Source organism: Entelurus aequoreus, linkage group LG17, assembly GCF_033978785.1.
Source record: "Entelurus aequoreus isolate RoL-2023_Sb linkage group LG17, RoL_Eaeq_v1.1, whole genome shotgun sequence".
Taxonomy (NCBI): Eukaryota; Metazoa; Chordata; class Actinopteri; order Syngnathiformes; family Syngnathidae; genus Entelurus; species Entelurus aequoreus.
In genome coordinates, this window is record NC_084747.1 from 30,375,910 (window position 1) to 30,396,880 (window position 20,971).

Below are 20,971 nucleotides of genomic sequence, written 5' to 3' on the forward strand. Positions count from 1 at the left end.
TGACAAATGTTGTACTTTAGACTGTGATATAAACTACATCGGTTAAGGACACTTATTACACATGTCTGGCTTCTGTGCTACTGTGTCAGTCGAACAAGCCTAAACAATTAATGTGTCTTTGCAAGCAGTAGTTAATAGATTATAAATACATATGATATATGTACATGCAGTGATGCAAATGAAATTTAATTTAACAGAATAAAAATAGTTTGATCTTTATAAAAATATTAAAGTAAAAGTAGGGATGGGTACCGTACAAAATTGAACTGATACAGTAGTTGGGAATCGATACTCAACTGTACTAATTGTTGGTATTTTTGTGTGTGTTAATAAATGTTAATTATATTTAAAAGTTGTTAAATGTTGTTAATGTTCTTCATTTGAGTCTCATTTGCAATGCAGGTGCACTTCCAAGACCTTAGAGGGCAGTACTGTATCTAAAGTATGTTGTCTAACTAGGAAGTAGCTTTTCCTTTAGGCTGAATGTGTTCTGTTGCGCCCTACAAAGTGTTAAGACTCTATGTAATATGCTGTTTGATTGTAACATGTATCCAAGTGGTAGTTTTCATTATTTTTTTCATTATTTTTCATTCTCTATGTACGATGAGATTATTGCAAATCTTCAAGATGCAACTTTTTAATCAAATTTGAATAATAGGATATCGAGACTGATTTGGTGTATTTAAAGATTCCTTCTTTATAAATGTCACCCTGTTGGTAGGTTAGTATGAAACTGTAAATGGCTATTTGGTGGGTAGATTTTGAAATGAATTGTATTATACTGTATTTTGTATATTATATGATGATGTATATTTTAACTGTGGGTCCCTATCCATAAGATGTGCACTTCTAGGGATGACCTTTCTGCAGAACAGACTCTGATATTAACAAACTAAACAATAATATAATACAAAATCATGTCTGTAAATAAATAAATAAAAATTAACACATTTGAAGGTGTTAAAATCGCCATGTAAAATCGCTAGTGCTATTAGTAGCCTGTCTATGGCAAATCCAATTAGCATCAAGCTAGCACATTTTGGAAGAGTGGAGCCTTACTTTACATTTAAGCGTTTTCTGCCAAGCATACTTGCTTTGTTTGGTGTTGAAAATTGCAGCATTACTCAGAAAGAGTTTGACGGAGTCCGCCCTAAGTGCTGCTGGACTGATTGTTTACGTGAGCCGGTGTTTAGTCTGCAACCAGATGTGACGAGTCTGCTACATCACAAGCAAAAAAGATACCAAAATATGGCACCGTTTGAGTCTACGTTAATCGATACCTGGTAGTATCGACGGAATTCGGTTTGTGCCTATAAAAGTACCGAATTTGTTACTCGTCCTACAGGACAAAAAAGAAAAAAAAGGTATGTTGCATTAAAACTACTCTGACAAATACGATTTATCGAACTAGTTACTTAATTTTCAACTGGAAATAGAAACTGCAGGACAAACTAACTGCTTTCAGTATGAATCCATGTACTTCCTGTAACTTCTGGTGTCGTTCTTTATTCTCGCATTCGCTCTTCTCCTTAAAACCCCTCGTAGAAGTCACTTCTTTTTTTCTTTTTTTTTTGAATAAATGTCACAAAAAAGCCACAATAATCCCCCCACCCCCAAAAAGCCAAACGTGTGCAGTTAATCCTTTGCTGCTTGCTGAACTGAGATGTTTCGACATGGTTGGCGCTCCATAGTTCTTAGTAAGTGCCACAAAAAGCTGAAGAAAAAGTCCATCCTTTCATGCTCTGAACTGAGGTCCAAAGCAGGGCTATTCAAATTGCAGGCCGGGGATTCGGCCCGGGATGACATCATACAGGCCCCCGAATTCAGTTCAAAACTTAGGAGACAAACATTTTTGCAGAAATGTACAAAAAAGACGACAGCGCTCCTGTTCTATAGAGAAACTTGGACCACTGTAAACACATTGATAGATCCTTGCATTCACATTTAAACCTTGCTAGCAAACACAAAACACGGCGGTCCAAATTTGTGATTTACAAAACTGAGGCGTTCCTCAAGGAACCCCTTAAGTCCTCTCCTTTTTGGCAGTATTTCGTAATGAGATTTATGTAACGAAGGTGCTACTGTAGATTGTTTACTTCAGATGCAGACAGTGGTCATCTGTTCAACTTCTTTACTTATGCTAGTGGTGTTCTTTAAGGTTCCATTTTAGGTCCTCTCTTTTTCATCTATCGGTTTAATCAATGGGTGGCACGCCAGTTCAGTTCTAAAAACTTGAGAGTCAAACATTTTTGCGGCAGAGTCTTAATAACAGTGGATCGGGGGTTCTTAACCTCTTTGACCTCGGGTCCAAACTTTTCCACTACACAGGGGCCTGGGTCCCACTCACTGAATTTGTAATCTTACTCTTTATTTTAATCATATTAAATAAATATATCCAACCTACTTCGAGTTTACAACCTTGTGAAATTATATCAAAGCATGTTTTAATCACAAGGATTATTGTCCAGGCTTAGGTCAGACTGATTACAAAAATAACTAATTAAATATACTGCAAAAGAAGGGACTCAAAAACTGGTAAAACAATAAAATTACATACAATTAAAGTACAAAAAAAATCTAAAGTAATAATAAATAATAATGATGTATGTTTAAACTGTCAATAACATTTAAGTGCGAATGAGTAATACTGAAGGGAGACATCCGCCCCTACCGGAAGTAGCGTGACGTCACCGGAGGAAGGGCTGCTCACATTTTCCTATTGTTTTCAATGCAGCGAGAGAGATTCAGACCGAAAAAGCGACGATTACCCCATTAATTTGAGCGAGGATGAAAGATTTGTGGATGGAGGGACTAGCGTGCAGTGCAGGACGTATCTTTTTTCGCTCTGACCGTAACTTAGGTACAAGGGTTCATTGGATTCCACACTCTCTCCTTTTTCTATTGTGGATCACGGATTTGTATTTTAAACCACCTCGGATACTATATCCTCTTTAAAATGAGAGTCGAGAACGCGAAATGGACATTCACAGTGACTTTTATCTCCACGACAATACATCGGTGAAGCACTTTAGCTACTGAGCTAACGTGATAGCATCGGGCGTAACTGCATATAGAAACAAAACAAATACGCCCCTGACTGGAAGGATAGACAGGAGATCAACAATACTACCAAACTCTGGACATGTAAATACACGGTTAATGCTTTCCAGCTTGGCGAAACTTAGCAATGCTGTTGCTAACGACGCCATTGCAGCTAACTTAGCTACGGAACCTCGACAGAGCTATGCTAAAAACATTAGCTCTGCACCTACGCCAGCTCTCATCTGCTCATCACGACCCGTGCTCACCTGCGTTCCAGCGATCGACGGTACAACGAAGGACTTCACCCGATCACCGATGTGGTCGGCGGCCCGGAGAGGGAGGAAGTCAAGATGAGGTCGTTCGGCTAGCGCGTCTGCTATCCATCTCAAAGTCCTCCTGGTTGTGTTGCTGTATTCCGCCGCTAATACACCAATCCCACCTACAACTTTCTTCTTTGCAGTCTCCATTGTTCATTAAACAAATTGCAAAAGATTCCCCAACACAGATGTCCAGAATACTGTGGAATTTTGAGATGAAAACAGAGCTTTTTGTATTGGATTCAATGGGCTCCGAATACTTCCGCTTCAACAGTTGACGTCACGCGCAAACGTCATCATATCGAAACGTTTTCAGCCGGAAGTTTGCCGGGAAATTTAAAATTGCACTTTATAAGTTAACCCGGCCGTATTGGCATGTGTTGCAATGTTAAGATTTCATCATTGATATATAAACTATCAGACTGCGTGGTCGGTAGTAGTGGGTTTCAGTAGGCCTTTAAAGGGCAATGGTGCTTCGGAATATACAAAATGAAACTAATAGTGAAGGGAGAAATCCAGCTCCCCAGTCCTTAGCTTTCCGTCTGTCCCCCAAAACAGGGTCAGTTGAATAACTCTGGTGTAAAGGGTACGCTGAGCTCATGACAGATGCAGTTTTCAAGAAGACATTCCATGAAAAACACCAAAATAAAAGCACCTGTTCGACTGTAGATGTAGAATCGTAGGAATGCACCAGAGCGTGCAAAGTTCTAGCTCTTCCGCACACATCCATACACACATATCGGCTTTCAATTAAGGGTTTCAACGCAATCCATTCAAGCAGGCGACACGTATGCAGACGTCTACGCCAACGTCAGAGCAAAAAGGCTTTTATTTTTTATGAGACACTCAGATCAGGAGAGGAGGACGCAGCCCTGGACTAAGTGGCTGGAAAAAATGCATGCATGAATGCCAAAAAGGTGTCTAAACAAGACTTCTACACAACAGACGTACTGAGCAGGTGTGTTAGGGCTGCAACGATTACTGTGTCGCCGACAATTATATTTGTCGACAATAGTCGTGATGTCATCGCTCGGGTTTTTCCGGGCGGAAGTGGGTCTCTCGCAAAAACAAGGCCAGTGCTAACTTGTAAAGTGTGAGGATATTTTCTCTCATCCTTGTTAAAAACAGAAACGCCTTGCTCATTTCGCAAGGCGGGTCTTGTTTTTATGGCAGTATATCTGTGATACGGCAACATTTAAAGCAGAGACATGATGTCGGACATTTGCAGGGTCTTAGCCTCGGTAAGAGTGTTAGCTTCTAGTTTGCTAGCTAGCTAACAAGAGTGAGATGAAGTTGTGTGAAAAATAACTTTCACTATCATTTTAACCAAAGTCAGCCATTTAAACGTTGTTTACATCAATCCAAGAACGTTTTAAAGCAACGTCAATTTGCAATGTCGTAAAAAAAAAGGCCCTTTAGTAAACGCGAACAAACACAGAGACTGACGGGCATCAATGTGGAGGTATCATAAAATTAAATATACAATCTATTAAATAGACAACATTTTAAGAATGAATCAAATATATAATTCTACACATTGAGTCTATTAGAGTGCTAAACTGTTAATCAATAGTCAATATACCAGTGTGCAGCTTTTTAAACATCGCAAAACGATTTTCAGATTTTGTATTTTCATTGCTGCTATTTTAACTGTTTTTTTAAATACATAAACAAGGTTAATAGTGTTTTAGCACTTTGCCTTTCCTTTCTTTCAAATAGACAACACTTTATTAGTCAATTTAATTTTTGCAACAGCTGGATGAGCAGCGCAGTTACAGCATAAATAAATATTTATGAATGAATTAGTCATCTTTGTTGTCCGTAAGCGCATGCCTAAAATAACTTAAGCTGCATATAAGAAGTCGATGGAAAAATGACAGCCGTTAAATACACTACCGTTCAAAAGTTTGGGGTCACATTGAAATGTCCTTATTTTTGAAGGAAAAGCACTGTACTTTTCAATGAAGATAACTTTAAACTAGTCTTAACTTTAAAGAAATACACTCTATACATTGCTAATGTGGTAAATGACTATTCTAGCTGCAAATGTCTGGTTTTTGGTGCAATATCTACATAGGTGTATAGAGGCCCATTTCCAGAAACTATCACTCCAGTGTTCTAATGGTACAATGTGTTTGCTCATTGGCTCAGAAGGCTATTTGATGATTAGAAAACCCTTGTGCAATCATGTTCACACATCTGAAAACAGTTTAGCTCGTTACAGAAGCTACAAAACTGACCTTCCTTTGAGCAGATTGAGTTTCTGGAGCATCACAATTGTGGGGTCAATTAAACGCTCAAAATGGCCAGAAAAAGAGAACTTTCATCTGAAACTCGACAGTCTATTCTTGTTCTTAGAAATGAAGGCTATTCCACAAAATTGTTTGGGTGACCCCAAACTTTTGAACGGTAGTGTATGTGTACGCTTTATTATCCGATTAGTCGTTCAGATAATCGTTGACTAATCGACTATTAAAATAATCGTTAGTTGCAGCCCTAGTTTGGACGATGCCTTATTGAGAGAGAGAGAGAGAGAGGGGAAATTGTCGAATCAATTTCAAAACATGCCAACTTTGGCTCAACAACGCAGATCTACATAGTCTGGATCCTCCTCGGTGCATCCGTCATTATTCATCTGCCATCTCCGCTCTTCTTCTTGCCAGTCGCATCACCTGTCCTCCATGCAAACCTCTTATTTCCACCTCGTATTTCTACAACCCAACAAAAACACTTTCCATTGGCCCCGATAATACCACGCACCTCCCCTCCCCCGGAAGGGGTACACTTTACGCCAGCGGTTTTTGCCCCACTTCTGCACCCGAAAGCAACAAATCTTGTACGGTTCTTGCTTTACGCTTACAGCTCCCCGACGCGTTTGTTTACCTTGAGTAGGCGTACGGACGGCAGGAAGGCTGCGTGGCACAGCTTCCTGATGGTCCAGTTGAGTGGCCGCGGCGCGTCCAGTTGGTTCATGGTGCCTGCTCTTCAGCTTCCCCCGGCACCGGGCTCAAGGTTGCCCCGCCGGGGGGCGCGGAAAGGGGAGAGGATCTCCAACTCCGAGCACCGTAAAGCGCACAAGTCCCAGGGCATGACCCTCCAGGCGCCACCATCAACCACGACCACGGCTTGGAAGAAGCCTAGAAGATGCGCCCACTTGAGCAGCTCCTCCCCCCGTACCCTGGAGCCCTCCTCAGGCCCACACACATCCACGGAGTCCGAGGAAAGGCTGGGGGATCCCAAAAAGCATTAGTTTCCACAGAGCGCACGGTATTTCCCCCAAGTGGCGCGGAGCTGAGGAACGCACTCAAGTGCGAGAGGGATGCAGGTTGGAGAAAAAGGAAGAGTGGGGGGGCGGGGAGAGAGAGAAGCAGTGCAGTGCAGAATAGCGCAGAAGGGAGAGGACGGAGCGCATCAAGCGGTGTGACGGCCAATGAGTTACATTGGAGGCTGCGTTTCCACCATTGGCTCCACAAGAGAGAGAGAGAGAGAGAGAGAGAGAGAGAGAGAGAGAGAGAGAGAGAGAGAGAAAGAGAGAGAGAGAAAGAGAGAGAACGAGGAGACACAGATGATGCTGAAGAAAAAAAAAGCAGAGTTGTGAAAAAGACAGGTGATGACAGAAAGGAGGACGAAGAAAAAACTGAGTGAACCGTTGGCAGTATCGTCCTTAAGAGGGAATCCTGATGGAGAACGGAAGAAGAAAAAAACCCAGCGTTTCTATTCCTGCAAGGAGTGCGACCTACTTACTGGTTTGCAGATGCCTCCTAAATCGGTTACGCAAGATATTAAAAACCGGGGGACGTCAATTTGCCTCACCCGCTTCCCTCAAATGATGCGACTTCGGGTGCGCTTTAGTGCGGCGTGCAGTGGAGTGAAACCACGTTACTGCTCATGAAGCAATGCTGTTGGCTGCTACCAGCGGTCCCAACACAAGGTTTTATGGTCGACACGGTGCGTCCCACAGGCTACAGTCCATGATGGTGTGTCCCCACAAGGCCAGGAACTGCGGGTTTGTGTGTGTTTTGGTCACTGGGTTTTCTTTGTTTCTTTAAATAAATGGTTGATTTAATTATCATTTTAGAATACAAAAAAGGAAAATTGAAAAACATGTGTTTTTCTTTTTTGGTGTTGAAAAGCAAAAACGGTTAGATTTTTATTTTCGATTTTATAAAAGAAAAATGATGAGCCCGAGTAAACCGAACGGAAAGGTCCGTGTACCTTGAGTTCATTCTATTTCCAATTCTTAAACGCAAATCAAAAAACAAAATTAGGGCCGTTTTTCAATGTTTATTACCGTCGCACCGGCCGAAAATGCATTATAAAGAAGGAAAAAAACATATATAAGTCGCACTGGAGTATAAGTTGCATTTTTTGGGGCAATGTATTTGATAAAACCCAACACCAAGAATAGACATTTGAAAGGCAATTTAAAATAAATAAATAATAGTGAACAACAGGCTGAATAAGTGTATGTTATATGACGCATAAATAACCAACTGAGAACGTGCCTGGTATGTTAAAGGGCTACTGAAACCCACTACTACCGACCACGCAGTCTGATAGTTTATATATCAATGATGAAATCTTAACATTGCAACACATGCCAATACGGCCGGGTTAACTTATAAAGTGCAATTTAAAATTTCCCGCTAAACTTCCAGTTGAAAACGTCTATATATGATGACGTATGCGCGTGACGTCAATTGTTGAAACGGAAGTATTCGGACACCATTGAATCCAATACAAAAAGCTGTTTTCATCTCAAAATTCCACAGTATTCTGGACATCTGTGTTGGTGAATCTTTTGCAATTTGTTTAATGAACAATGGAGACTGCAAAGAAGAAAGTTGTAGGTGGGATCGGTGTATTAGCGGCTGGCTGTAGCAACACAACCAGGAGGACTTTGACTTGGATAGCAGACGCGCTAGCCGACGCTAGCCGCCGACCGCACGGATGATCGGATGATCGGGTGAAGTCCTTCGTCCTTCCGTTGATCGCTGGAACGCAGGTGAGCACGGGTGTTGATGAGCAGAAGAGGGCTGGCTGGCGTAGGTGGAGCGCTAATGTTTTTATCATAGCTCAGTGAGGTCCCGTTGCTAAGTTAGCTTCAATGGCGTCGTTAGCAACAGCATTGTTAAGCTTCGCCAAGCTGGGAATTATTAACCGTGTAGATACATATCCATGGTTTAATAGTATTGTTGATCTTCTGTCTATCCTTCCAGTCAGGGATTTATTTATTTTGTTTCTATCTGCATTTGAGCCCGATGCTATCACGTTAGCTCAGTAGCTAAAGAGCTTCGCCGATGTATTGTCGTGGAGATAAAAGTCACTGTGAATATCTATTTCGCGTTCTCGACTCTCATTTTCAAGAGGATATAGTATCCGAGGTGGTTTAAAATACAAATCCGTGATCCAAAATAGAAAAAGGAGAATGTGTGGAATCCAATGAACCCTTGTACCTAAGTTGCGGTCAGAGCGAAAAAAGATATGTCCTGCACTGCACTCTAGTCCTTCACTCTCACCTTCCTCATCCACAAATCTTTCATCCTCGCTCAAATTAATGGGGTAATCGTCGCTTTCTCGGTCCGAATCTCTCTCGCTGCATTGTATACAATGGGAAAATGTGAGGAGTCCTTCGTCCGGTGACGTCTTGCTACTTCCGGTATAGGCAAGGCTTTTTTTTTATCAGCGAGCAAAAGTTGCGACCTTTATCGTCGTTGTTCTCTACTAAATCCTTTCAGCAAAAATATGGCAATATCGCGAAATGATCAAGTATGACACATAGAATGGATCTGCTATCCCCGTTTAAATTTTAAAAAATCATTTCAGTAGGCCTTTAAAGTAACATATTATGGTAAGAGTCATTCAAATAACTATAACATATAGAAAGTGCTATACGTTTACCAAATAATCTGTCACTCCTAATCGCTAAATCCGATGAAATCTTATACGTCTAGTCTTTTACGTGAATGAGCTAAATAATATTATTAATTAATAATGTGTTAATAATTCAACACTAAATTGGCCTTAGTGTGTGAATGTGAGTGTGAATGTTGTCTGTCTATCTGTGTTGGCCCTGCGATGAGGTGGCGACTTGTCCAGGGTGTACCCCGCCTTCCGCCCGATTGTAGCTGGGATAGGCTCCAGCGCCCCCCGCGACCCCGAAGGGACTAAGCGGTAGGAAATGGATGGATGGATGGATGGATGGATGGATGGTGTTAATAATTTCACACATAAGTCGCTTCTGAGTATAAGTCGCACCCCCCGCCAAACTATGAAAAAAACTGCGACTTATAGTCCGAAAAATACGGTATATATGGCAGATTTTAAAACGAACAAAAAAGGGTTGATTTTCATCAAAATATTGCCATAAAATTGGATTTTGTGCTGTTTTCCTTTCACAGATTTTTATCTTTCCAGATAAACACAAAAATCGAATATAAGTTCATCCATAATGCAAAAATGTGTGGTTAAATTGAACCGGAAGCAGTATTTTAGCTTTTCCTTTGCGTTTAGCATGTTTTTAGCATAACGGTAACATCTTTGTTCAGCAGTAGTCCTATTGTCGTTTAAAAAAAGTGTCAGTAAATAGTTGTTCAACTTCGGTTTCAGAAATGAAAATAGAAAAAATGTGTTTCTTGATTTGCATTAAAGAATTCGAAATAGAATGAACAGAAGTTACACAGACCCGGAAAAACCGACCAAAACTGATTTTTTTGCTTCATAGTCTTACAGCAGAAGTTTCTATTTTCAAAGTAAAAGCTGGGATTCTACACTACCTATACACACTTATCATATACGAAGTGGAGGCAAAAAGAGATCTGATCACACACCATAGTTCACATTTTCTTCCAAGCCAGTCTGCGGTCCTGTCTTTAAAGTCCCTACTTCCGGTTCTTGTGTCGAAAGATGCAAAGACATCTGTTTTGGTCTGTTTTTCAGTTTCAGTTTCTGTTGATGTGTGCGTATATATTTCTCTAGATGTCAGTCCTCGTTGTACCATATGTAAAATATATTTTGATGTAGAGCTCCAAAGACATTTTACTCAGAGTCACAGGTAGTAGTTATCCCCGCTTTTACTTTACTTTGTCTGCAAATGAAAAAGCATCCATTTTGGTCGGTTTTTCATTCCTATTTAATGAGGATTTTAATTGTTTGGTTTTTTTTTAAATAAAAAATTAGCACTCAGAGCGGACTCAGCCAGAAGTAATGTTACAATCCCCCATGCCAACACAGCAAGAAAATGTGCTCAAAGTACAGTAAGGCTTAATTTCTCTAAAGTGCTAGCTTGCTGCTAATTTCCTTTGTATATAACAGACATGCTATTAATTAACATTAGCGATTTTACATGGTGATTTCAGAATCTCCAAATTTGGTAATGAAAACTACAACTAAGGAGAATGTTTCAATCAAGAAGCTGGTGTGTAATAAGTACAGTACTTACAGTATTAACACATTGTAGGGCTCCAAAAAAAAAGGACTGGCTTGTTCAATTTAATGACAAAGACTACTTCCCAGAGGTGTGGACTCGAGTCACATGACTTGGACTCGAGTCAGACTCGAGTCATGAATTTGATGACTTTAGACTCGACTTGACAAAATGTAAAGAGACTTGCAACTCGACTTAGACTTTAACATCAATGACTTGTGACTTCACTTGGACTTGAGCCTTTTGACTTGACATGACTTGCTACTTTCCCCAAAACCTAAAGCTTAAAAAGTTATTTGGGAGCGCTCCGTAGCTTTCATTTTGTACGTCTGTCTATCAGCGTGTGTGCTGCGTGTCAGCGTGTGTGCTCTCAGTACAACAGCCAATCAAATTAGATCTACATTGTTTTCATCACACAACATTGATCCAATCAAATTGTAGGACAACCAATGAACAAGAGTTGTCAAACAACGCGCCAGTGAGAAAGATTTATACCAAAGTTGGTTTCGTTCGGGTATAAAAACTACGACTTGGTCAACGAATTGCCGTATGCAAATCACGCAGTTCGAATATTACAGACGGAGACGCAACAACTTCCAACTTCGTTCGACATTTGAAGTTGCACAAAGAAGGGTAAGTTTTGAATGTAAGATAACGTTTATTGGCTAAGTAACATGACTTTTATTTGCTGTGTAGTTAAATCAGTGAGGCTGTAAACTCACTGCTAACGTCATAACCATAGACATCTTATAAGGGTACGCAGCATCGAGCGCTACTGCCTACTGGCGCAGACGAGACGCGGGGCCGCCATCTTGGAGTGGTGATCCGCTCCACTCAGTGCAATTCATTTGGCAGGAGCAATGAACTGTCAACGCATTTAATTCATTTTACCTCACTGAATACCACTCATTTTCACGCGCTTTTTTGTCATATGTGTAGCTATGATAACGGACACATGTTTTATTAATCATAGTTTGCTTAACAGTAATAGAATATTCTTATACGCTATAAGTGACCAGACGTCCGAGATTAAAACTGGGAATATAATCCCAGAGAAGGGGGAAAAAACGGTCAGCTATTTTTAAATTGAAGAAACAATATGATTACGTTATATATACATGCTACATAAACAATGTATGAATACATTAGATATCTATATATTTTATAGACCATATCTCTGTTGCTGCAGCAGCAGAGAGTTTATTCTGTCGTGACACTTTGTATTGATATTTTGTATTACATTCTTCCCTTAAATGATCATGTTTACAGTGATTGTTATATATGTATTTTTTATGTATGTCGCTTTGGATAAAAGTGTCTGCCAAATACTTAAACATATATAAACACCTGAAAGTCTTTATATCAGCTAAAACCACCAATCTGTTTCACTGGATTCAGAATAAAACCAAATTCTGTTTTACCCAACAATGTTAGTATTTGAATATTGTTACTTGAAGACTTATTCCTGGTTACATTTATACTGTTAAGAAAGTATTGTCTTATATTTTGCCTAAAATGAGAATGCATTATAATCAATGGCGGCTGGTGAATTTTGTTTTAGGTGGGGCAGAAAGTTTGTAAACCAAACCCCTGTAGGGGCGTCATCCTCCCCCAGAAGATTTATTTGTGATTTTCACATACAAATATTGAAGATCTTTGCTCCTTCTCAACTCTGTGGTAATGTTATTTTCATAAAATACAACCAATAGTACATTAATGTTAAATCTTACTTGTGAAAAGTAATCCCCCGATTCCTATTTTCAACAGTCCGCTCATTTGAGCAGGAAAACGCTGAACACCAGCCTTTGTTTTCTACCTGTCAACTGTCAGTTTAGGCTGCTCGCCGGCTCCTCATCACCACTTCAAGATGCAAATTGCTCGCGTCACAGCAACCAATATTGCGTCTACTTATAAGATGTTTATGGTTATAACGTCATTTCAAACACGGCAATATGTTGCGTCCACTGCAGTTTGCTACCTTATTCATACTTTTTGTGAAGTGATTTTTTAAGCAGGGTTGCATGAGGTACCTAGACTTAACGCTACGTTAGTCAATGTATCACACACAGTAACATAACGTTAGACGGCGGTCAGCAGCACCGCGTATTTTAGCCACCTACAAAAAGACAAACATAGTCAAATAAAGGTCAGTTAAAATATATACTATATTAAGAATATGTGTACATATTGCATAGGGCCCTGACATCTAAAAAGTACAACTCTGTTCATTGTTATGTTCATGTATTTGTTATGTTTTTCATGTGTACGCACACATCAACACACATACAGTATGAGATGAGATCAATGAGATAAGGTAAGAACAGAATAGAAACTGCTGTGGAACTAGTTACAATGCAATATGCCATGGACATACAATGTTAACACTTTTGTACAAATAAGTACAGTTGCACTTGTTTTTGCAAATGTGTTTATTCTGTAAAGGAATGAGTTAAATGTTTAAAATTGTTTAAACTATTAAAATGACTGGTTAATAGTGCTATTATGAATTGCAATGTCAGTACTATTTTCTTTCCTGCTATTTCAAATGCACTTGTTTTAATAAATAAATACAGCGGTTTAAAAGCATACACAATCTGTGTAAAAATATTAGTCTGTGGTCAAAAGGACTTGAAAGGACTCGAAACTCAAAATGCAGGACTTGTGACTTGACTTGAGACTTTCCAGTCTTGACTTTGGACTTGACTCGGGACTTGCCTGTCTTGACTCGGGACTTGACTCGAGACTTGAGGGCAAAGACTTGAGACTTACTTGTGACTTGCAAAGCAATGACTTGGTCCCACCTCTGCTACTTCCTGACTAAGGCAACACACCGTAGCCAAAACACCACTGCCATCTAACATCTGGGAATTGCAACTGCATGCAAAGTCTACTATATTGGTGTTTCTTATTAACCATGGGGCCCTATTACAATCTCAAACACAGAGAGGAGGACTGGAGCTAAAGTCAGAGAGAAATGTCTTCAAGTGCAAAAATTATGACTAAAGTCGTATAGCAGTATTTTTAGTCGCACTTAAAATTTGACATTTTAGTTAAAAATCGTTAATTATTATTTATTAATTGAGTTACTTTATTTTAGCCGGGTGTAATTGTGTGTAAATGTATTTTTAATACATTTTATGAGTCCTTTCTTTTGCAGAAAATGTGATTAATATTTACAAAACCCAAAACCAGTGAAGTTGGCACGTTGTGTAAATGGTAAATAAAAACAGAATACAATGATTTGCAAATCCTTTTCAACTTATATTCAATTGAATAGACTGCAAAGACAATATATTTAATGTTCGAACTGACAAACGTATCTATTTATTTTTTCAACTAATCATTAACTTAGAATTTAATGGCAGCAACACATTGCAAAAAAGTTGGCACAGGTGCATTTTTACCACTGTGTTACATGGCCTTTCCTTTTAACAACACTCAGTAAATGTTTGGGAACTGAGGAGACCAAATTTTTAAGCTTTTTATGTGGAATTATTTTGCATTCTTGCTTGATGTGAAGCTTAAGTTGTTCAACAGTCCAGGGTCTCCGTTGTGGTATTTGACGCTTCATATCGTGCCACACATTTTCAATGGGAGACGGGTCTGGACTACAGGCAGGCCAGTCTAGTACCCGCACTCTTTTACTACGAAGCCACGCTGTTGTAAAACGTGAAGAATGTGGCTTGGCATTGTCTTGCTGAAATAAGCAGGGGCGTCCATGAAAAAGACCATGCTTGGATGGCAACATATTTTGCTCCTAAACCTGTACGTACCTTTCAGCATTAATGGTGCCTTCACAGATGTGTAAGTTATCCATGGATTGGGCACTAATACACCACCATACCATCACAGATGCTGGCTTTTCAACTTTGCGCCTATAACAGTCCGGATGGTTCTTTTCATCTTTGGTCCGGAGGACACAACGTCCACAGTTTCCAAAAACTATTTGAAATGTGGACTCGTCAGACCACAGAACACTTTTCCAAGCAGTCCTTCTTAGATGAGCTCAGGCCCAGTGAAGCCGGTGGCGTTTCTGGGTGTTGATAAATGGCTTTGGCTTTGCATAGTTGAGTTTTAACTTGCACTTACTTCCAACTGTAGTTACTGACATTGGTTTTCTGAAGTGTTCCTGAGCCCATGTGGTGATATCCTTTACACACTGATGTCGCTTTTTTAATGCAGTACCGCCTGAGGGATCGAAGGTCCGTAATATCATCGCTTACATGCAGTGATTTCTCCAGATTCTCTGAACCTTGTGATGATATTACGGACCATAGATGGTGAAATACCTAAATTCCTTGCAATAGCTCGTTGAGAAATTATGTTGTTAAACTATTTGCTCACGGATTTGTTCACAAAGTGGTGACCCTCACCCCATCCTTGTCTGTGAATGACTGAGCATTTCATGGAGGCTGCATTTATACCCAATCATGGCACCCACCTGTTCCCAATTAGCCTGTTCACCTGTGGGAAGTTCCACATAAGTGTTTGATGAACATTCCTCAACTTTCTCAGTCTTTTTTGCCACTTGTGCTATCTTTTTTGAAACATGTTGCAGGCATCAAATTCCAAATGAGCTAATATTTGCAAAAAAATAACAAAGTTTCTCAGTTTGAACGTTAAGTATCTTGTCTTTGCAGTCCATTCAATTGAATATAGGTTGAAAAGGATTTGTAAATCATTATATTCTGTTTTTATTTACCATTTACACAACTTCAATGGTTTTGGGTTTTGTATTTTTGTAATCAGCCTGACCTAAGCCTTGCTAATAATCTCTGAGATCGTTGCTTTCATGCCATTTTACAAGGTTTATGCTGTTAAACTGTAAGTGGGTAAGAAATAATTATTGAATACGAGTTAAATCTAGACTAAGTTTACTAATCCAGTGTTAATATTTGAGAGGGCCCCCGGGCCTCTATGTAGTGAAAAAGTTGGGCCCTGAGGTCAAAAAGGTTAAAAACCCCTGTACTATATAATACTTGCGAATGAGACTCAGAAGTGTAAGAAAACAAGACAACTGGACGGCACAACGATTATATTATCAACGATTATGTTAATAAACAATTAACCTTTTTGATCACATTTGATGTGTGTAAGATACTGTCGGGATGTAACAATAAATGGTTTTAACGATCAATTATCTACCTCTGCGGAAAAAATGGTTGATATTAATGAGGACAGAGGCTTTACAGAGGTTTTTTCACGTTGCATTTCAAGATGTTTTGTCCAAGGTGCCATCAAAAAGCACAATGATGATGAACATTAACACTAAGTTGAAGCAATATTCATCCTGACACCCATCGTTTTACATGAATAGTCATTTTTAATCATTGTTGAGAAAAATACATCTTAAAAAGGTAATTGGTTTGCGTTACTAGTTACCTTCCCAAAAACTACCGAAATTCCCAGACTACTTTTTTCCTACACTTTAAAACCTGCGGCTTATAAAAACGGTGTGGTTAATTCATGGATTTTGAAAATGTACTTTCCGTTTTAATGCCTTGAACCGAAAGTAAAACCGGCCATAGAGTTACTACTCGAAAGGATTCTTCATTCATCACTCCAAGCAACGTTTGTACGTTTTACAATATAACTAAAACAATTCTTACTTACTAAACTGTCCCATGTGTGATGCTGGTAGGAGTGTTTTCATGCGTATTTGTATGTGCTATCATAATGTAATGAAGCTAGCGTCGTTAGCATTAGCTAATATGCTAACACCTCTACGAGTGTCTGTGTTAGTAGTATTAACTTACAATGGCATTCTTTTTGTTTTGTTTCAGTTTTACAAATTCCTTAGAAAATTCCCCAAAATGTCACTGTGGAGTTATTGAGTTTGTTTAGCTGATTGGAAAGCTAACTTCCGCAGCTAGTGGGTCCATGACCATGACTTCTGTTTTGTTTGATCAGCCATTTTAGTGCTGTGTTACAGACATCGTTTGGAAACAATTAAAGGTATAAAATCTTCCTGTGTAAATAACTAATTTCACAATGTTTATATTTATACATACAGTACATATGTATATATATATATTTATACATACAGTACATATGTATATATATATATATATATATATATATATATATATATATATATATATATATATATATATATATATATATATATATATATATATATATATACATGTATATATATATATACATACATACAGTATATATATATATATATACAAACCCTATTTCCATATGAGTTGGGAAATTGTGTTACATGTAAATATAAACGGAATACAATGATTTGCAAATCATTTTCAACCCATATTCAGTTGAATATGCTACAAAGACAACATATTTGATGTTCAAACTGATAAAAATTTTTTTTTTTTTTGCAAATAATCATTAACTTTAGAATTTGATGCCAGCAACACGTGACAAAGAAGTTGGGAAAGGTGGCAATAAATACTGATAAAGTTGAGGAATGCTCATCAAAAATTTATTTGGAACATCCCACAGGTGAACAGGCAAATTGGGAACAGGTGGATGCCATGATTGGGTATAAAAGTAGATTCCATCAAATGCTAAGTCATTCACAAACAAGGATGGGGCGAGGGTCACCACTTTGTCAACAAATGCGTGAGCAAATTGTTGAACAGTTTAAGAAAAACCTTTCACAACCAGCTATTGCAAGGAATTTAGGGATTTCACCATCTACGGTCCTTAATATCATCAAAGGGTTCAGAGAATCTGGAGAAATCACTGCACGTAAGCAGCTAAGCCCGTGACCTTCGATCCCTCAGGCTGTACTGCATCAACAAGCGACATCAGTGTGTAAAGGATATCATCACATGGGCTCAGGAACACTTCAGAAACCCACTGTCAGTAACTACAGTTGGTCGCTACATCTGTAAGTGCAAGTTAAAACTCCCCTATGCAAGGCGACAACCGTTTATTAACAACACCCAGAAACGCCGTCGGCTTCGCTGGGCCTGAGCTCATCTAAGATGGACTGATACAAAGTGAAAAAGTGTTCTGTGGTCTGACGAGTCCACATTTCAAATTGTTTTTGGAAACTGTGGACGTCGTGTCCTCCGGACCAAAGAGGAAAAGAACCATCCGGATTGTTATAGGCGCAAAGTTGAAAAGCCAGCATCTGTGATGTTATGGGGGTGTATTAGTGCCCAAGACATGGGTAACTTACACATCTGTGAAGGCGCCATTAATGCTGAAAGGTACATACAGGTTTTGGAGCAACATATGTTGCCATCCAAGCAACGTTACCATGGACGCCCCTGCTTATTTCAGCAAGACAATGCCAAGCCACGTGTTACATCAACGTGGCTTCATAGTAAAAGAGTGTGGGTACTAGACTGGCCTGCCTGTAGTCCAGACCTGTCTCCCATTGAAAATGTGTGGCGCATTATGAAGCCTAAAATACCACAACGGAGACCCCCGGACTGTTGAACAACTTAAGCTGTACATCAAGCAAGAATGGGAAAGAATTCCACCGGAGAAGCTTAAAAAATGTGTCTCCTCAGTTCCCAAACGTTTACTGAGTGTTGTTAAAAGGAAAGGCCATGTAACACAGTGGTGAACATGCCCTTTCCCAACTACTTTGGCACGTGTTGCAGCCATGAAATTCTAAGTTAATTATTATTTGCAAAAAAAAATAAAGTTTATGAGTTTGAACATCAAATATCTTGTCTTTGTAGTGCATTCAATTGAATATGGGTTGAAAAGGATTTGCAAATCATTGTATTCCGTTTATATTTACATCTAACACAATTTCCCAACTCATATGGAAACTGGGTTTGTACATATGCACATATGTGTGTGTGTGTGTGTGTGTGTGTGTGTGTGTGTGTGTGTGTGTGTGTGTGTGTGTGTGTGTGTGTGTGTGTGTGTGTGTGTGTGTGTGTGTGTGTGTGTGTGTGTGTGTGTGTGTGTGTGTGTGTGTGTGTGTGTGTGTGTGTGTGTGTGTTTTGCAGAGTCCGTAATTGTTGTCCGACGCTGTAGTTAAAAATTCCTTCTTTTTCTACATCCTCTTGTTGTGAGGCAGACTGGCTCGTACATGCACATGTATCCTCTGCTGTTGCAACATAAAAAAAACAAAAAACATGATATATTGTTTTTATTTTTTCATGCGTTTAATTGTGAAGTACTGTGTTTGTTTTTATTTCTGTGCTTTATTAAAGATTAAAAGATTAAAGTAACAATGATTGTCACACACACACTAGATGTGGTGAAATTTGTCCTCTGCATTTGACCCATCCCCTTGTGGAGCAGTGGGCAGCAGCGGCGCCGCGCCCGGGAATCATTTTGGTGATTTAACCCCCAACTCCAACCCTTGATGCTGAGTGCCAAGCAGGGAGGTAATGGGTCCCATTTTTATAGTCTTTGGTATGACTCGGCTGGGATTTGAACTCCAACCTACCGATCTCAGGGCAGACATTCTAACCACTAGGCCACTGAGACTGCTTACCGGAATGTTATGAAGATAATTTCCTTTTTATTGTTATTTATATTACTTTTTTTGTAGCATTTCCAAAATAAACTACTGCTACTCCTACTACCTTGGTAAATTGGGACCCTCAGCATATTTTTTTTATTTTTTTATTCACATGTTCTTATGTATGTGAAACAAGGCATATACGTTTGTAATTAAACTTGAATTTCTTTTGATGCATGTTTTGTACTAAATGGAATTCATGGGAAAATTGTTACACTTTTGTTTTTTTGTGATTGTGCAAATAACAAAATTAACATCATTAAAATATACATTTGCCAAACTTCCTGACACCATCCTGAGGGGGACCGAACCCAGCACAAGCAACATTACGAGACCAGCACTCAGTGAGCATTTGTCATCGTATTCCTATCAGTGACAGAGCAGGAAGGGGCTAAGAATATGTTTTGATATGAAGCGCCCTGTCATTCATTGATTTTACATGTTGCATGCATTTATTCACACAAAATGGGTGCAAATGGACAACATGTTTTTTCTATTTTCCCACACTGAGCTCAATAAAGTACAAAACCCAAAACCAGTGAAGTTGGCACGTTGTGTAATTCGTAAATAAAAACAGAATACAACGATTTGCAAATCCTTTACAACTTACCGTATATTTAATTGAATACTCTGCAAAGACAAGGTATGTAATGTTAGAACTGAGAAACTTAATCATTAACTTAAAATTTAATGGCAGCAACACATTGCAAACAAGTTGGCACAGGGGCATTTTTACCACTGTGTTACATGGCCTTTCCTTTTAACAACACTCAGTAAACATTTGGGAACTGAGGAGACCAATTTTTGAAGCTTTTCAGGTGGAATTATTTCCCATTCTTGCTTGATGTACAGCTTAAGTTGTTCAACAGTCCGGGGTCTCCATTGTGGTATTTTATGCTTCATAATGCGCCACACATTTTCAATGGGAGACAGGTCTGGACTACAGGCAGGCCAGTCTAGTACCCACACTCTTTTACTACGAACTAACACTGTTGTAACACGTGGCTTGGCATTGTCTTGCTGAAATAAGCAGGGGCGTCCATGATAACATTGCTTGGATGGCAACATGTGTTCCTCCAAAACCTGTATGTACCTTTCAGCATTAATGGTGCCTTCACAGATGTGTAAGTTACCCATGCCTTGGGCACTAATACACTCCTATAACATCACAGATGCTGGCTTTTCAACTTTGCGCCTAAAACCATCCGGATGGTTATTTTTCTCTTTGGTCGGGAGGACACAACGTCCACAGTTTCCAAAAAAAATTTGAAATGTGGACTCGTCAGACCACAGAACAGTTTTCCAATTTGCATCAGTCCATCCTACATTAGCTCGGACCCAGTGAAACCAGCGGCGTTTCTGGGTGTTGTTGATAAATGGCTTTCACTTTGCATAGTAGAGTTCTAACTTGCACTTACAGATGTAGCAACAAACTGTATTTACTGACAGTGGTTTTCTGAAGTGTTCCTGAGCCCATGTGGTGATATCCTTTACACACTGATGTCACTTTTTGATGCAGTACCACCTGAGGGATCGAAGGTCTGTAATATCATCGCTCACCCTAAATTCCTTACAATAGCTTGTTGAGAAATTACACGTTAAGTATCTTGTCTTTGCAGTCTATTCAATTGAATATAGGTTGAAAATGATTTGCAAATCATTGTATTCTGTTTTTATTTACGATTTACACAATGTGCCAATTTCACTGGTTTTGGGGTTTGT

General features: G+C 39.2%; 1 protein-coding gene across 8 annotated transcripts in view; it reads right to left on the reverse strand.

Moving 5' to 3' along the window:
• Positions 1–20,971, reverse strand: part of trpm3 (transient receptor potential cation channel, subfamily M, member 3) — a 514,307-nt gene that overhangs the window by 416,551 nt on the left and 76,785 nt on the right. For 3 of the 8 annotated variants that reach the window (XM_062025464.1, XM_062025463.1, XM_062025462.1), the window contains exon 1: positions 6,243–6,332. The exons of the other annotated variants lie outside the window; for them this stretch is intronic. In XM_062025464.1, coding sequence (XP_061881448.1) covers positions 6,243–6,332 — 90 coding nt within the window. Of the gene's footprint in view, positions 1–6,242; positions 6,333–20,971 lie in introns of those variants that run through there. 8 annotated transcript variants of the gene reach the window in all.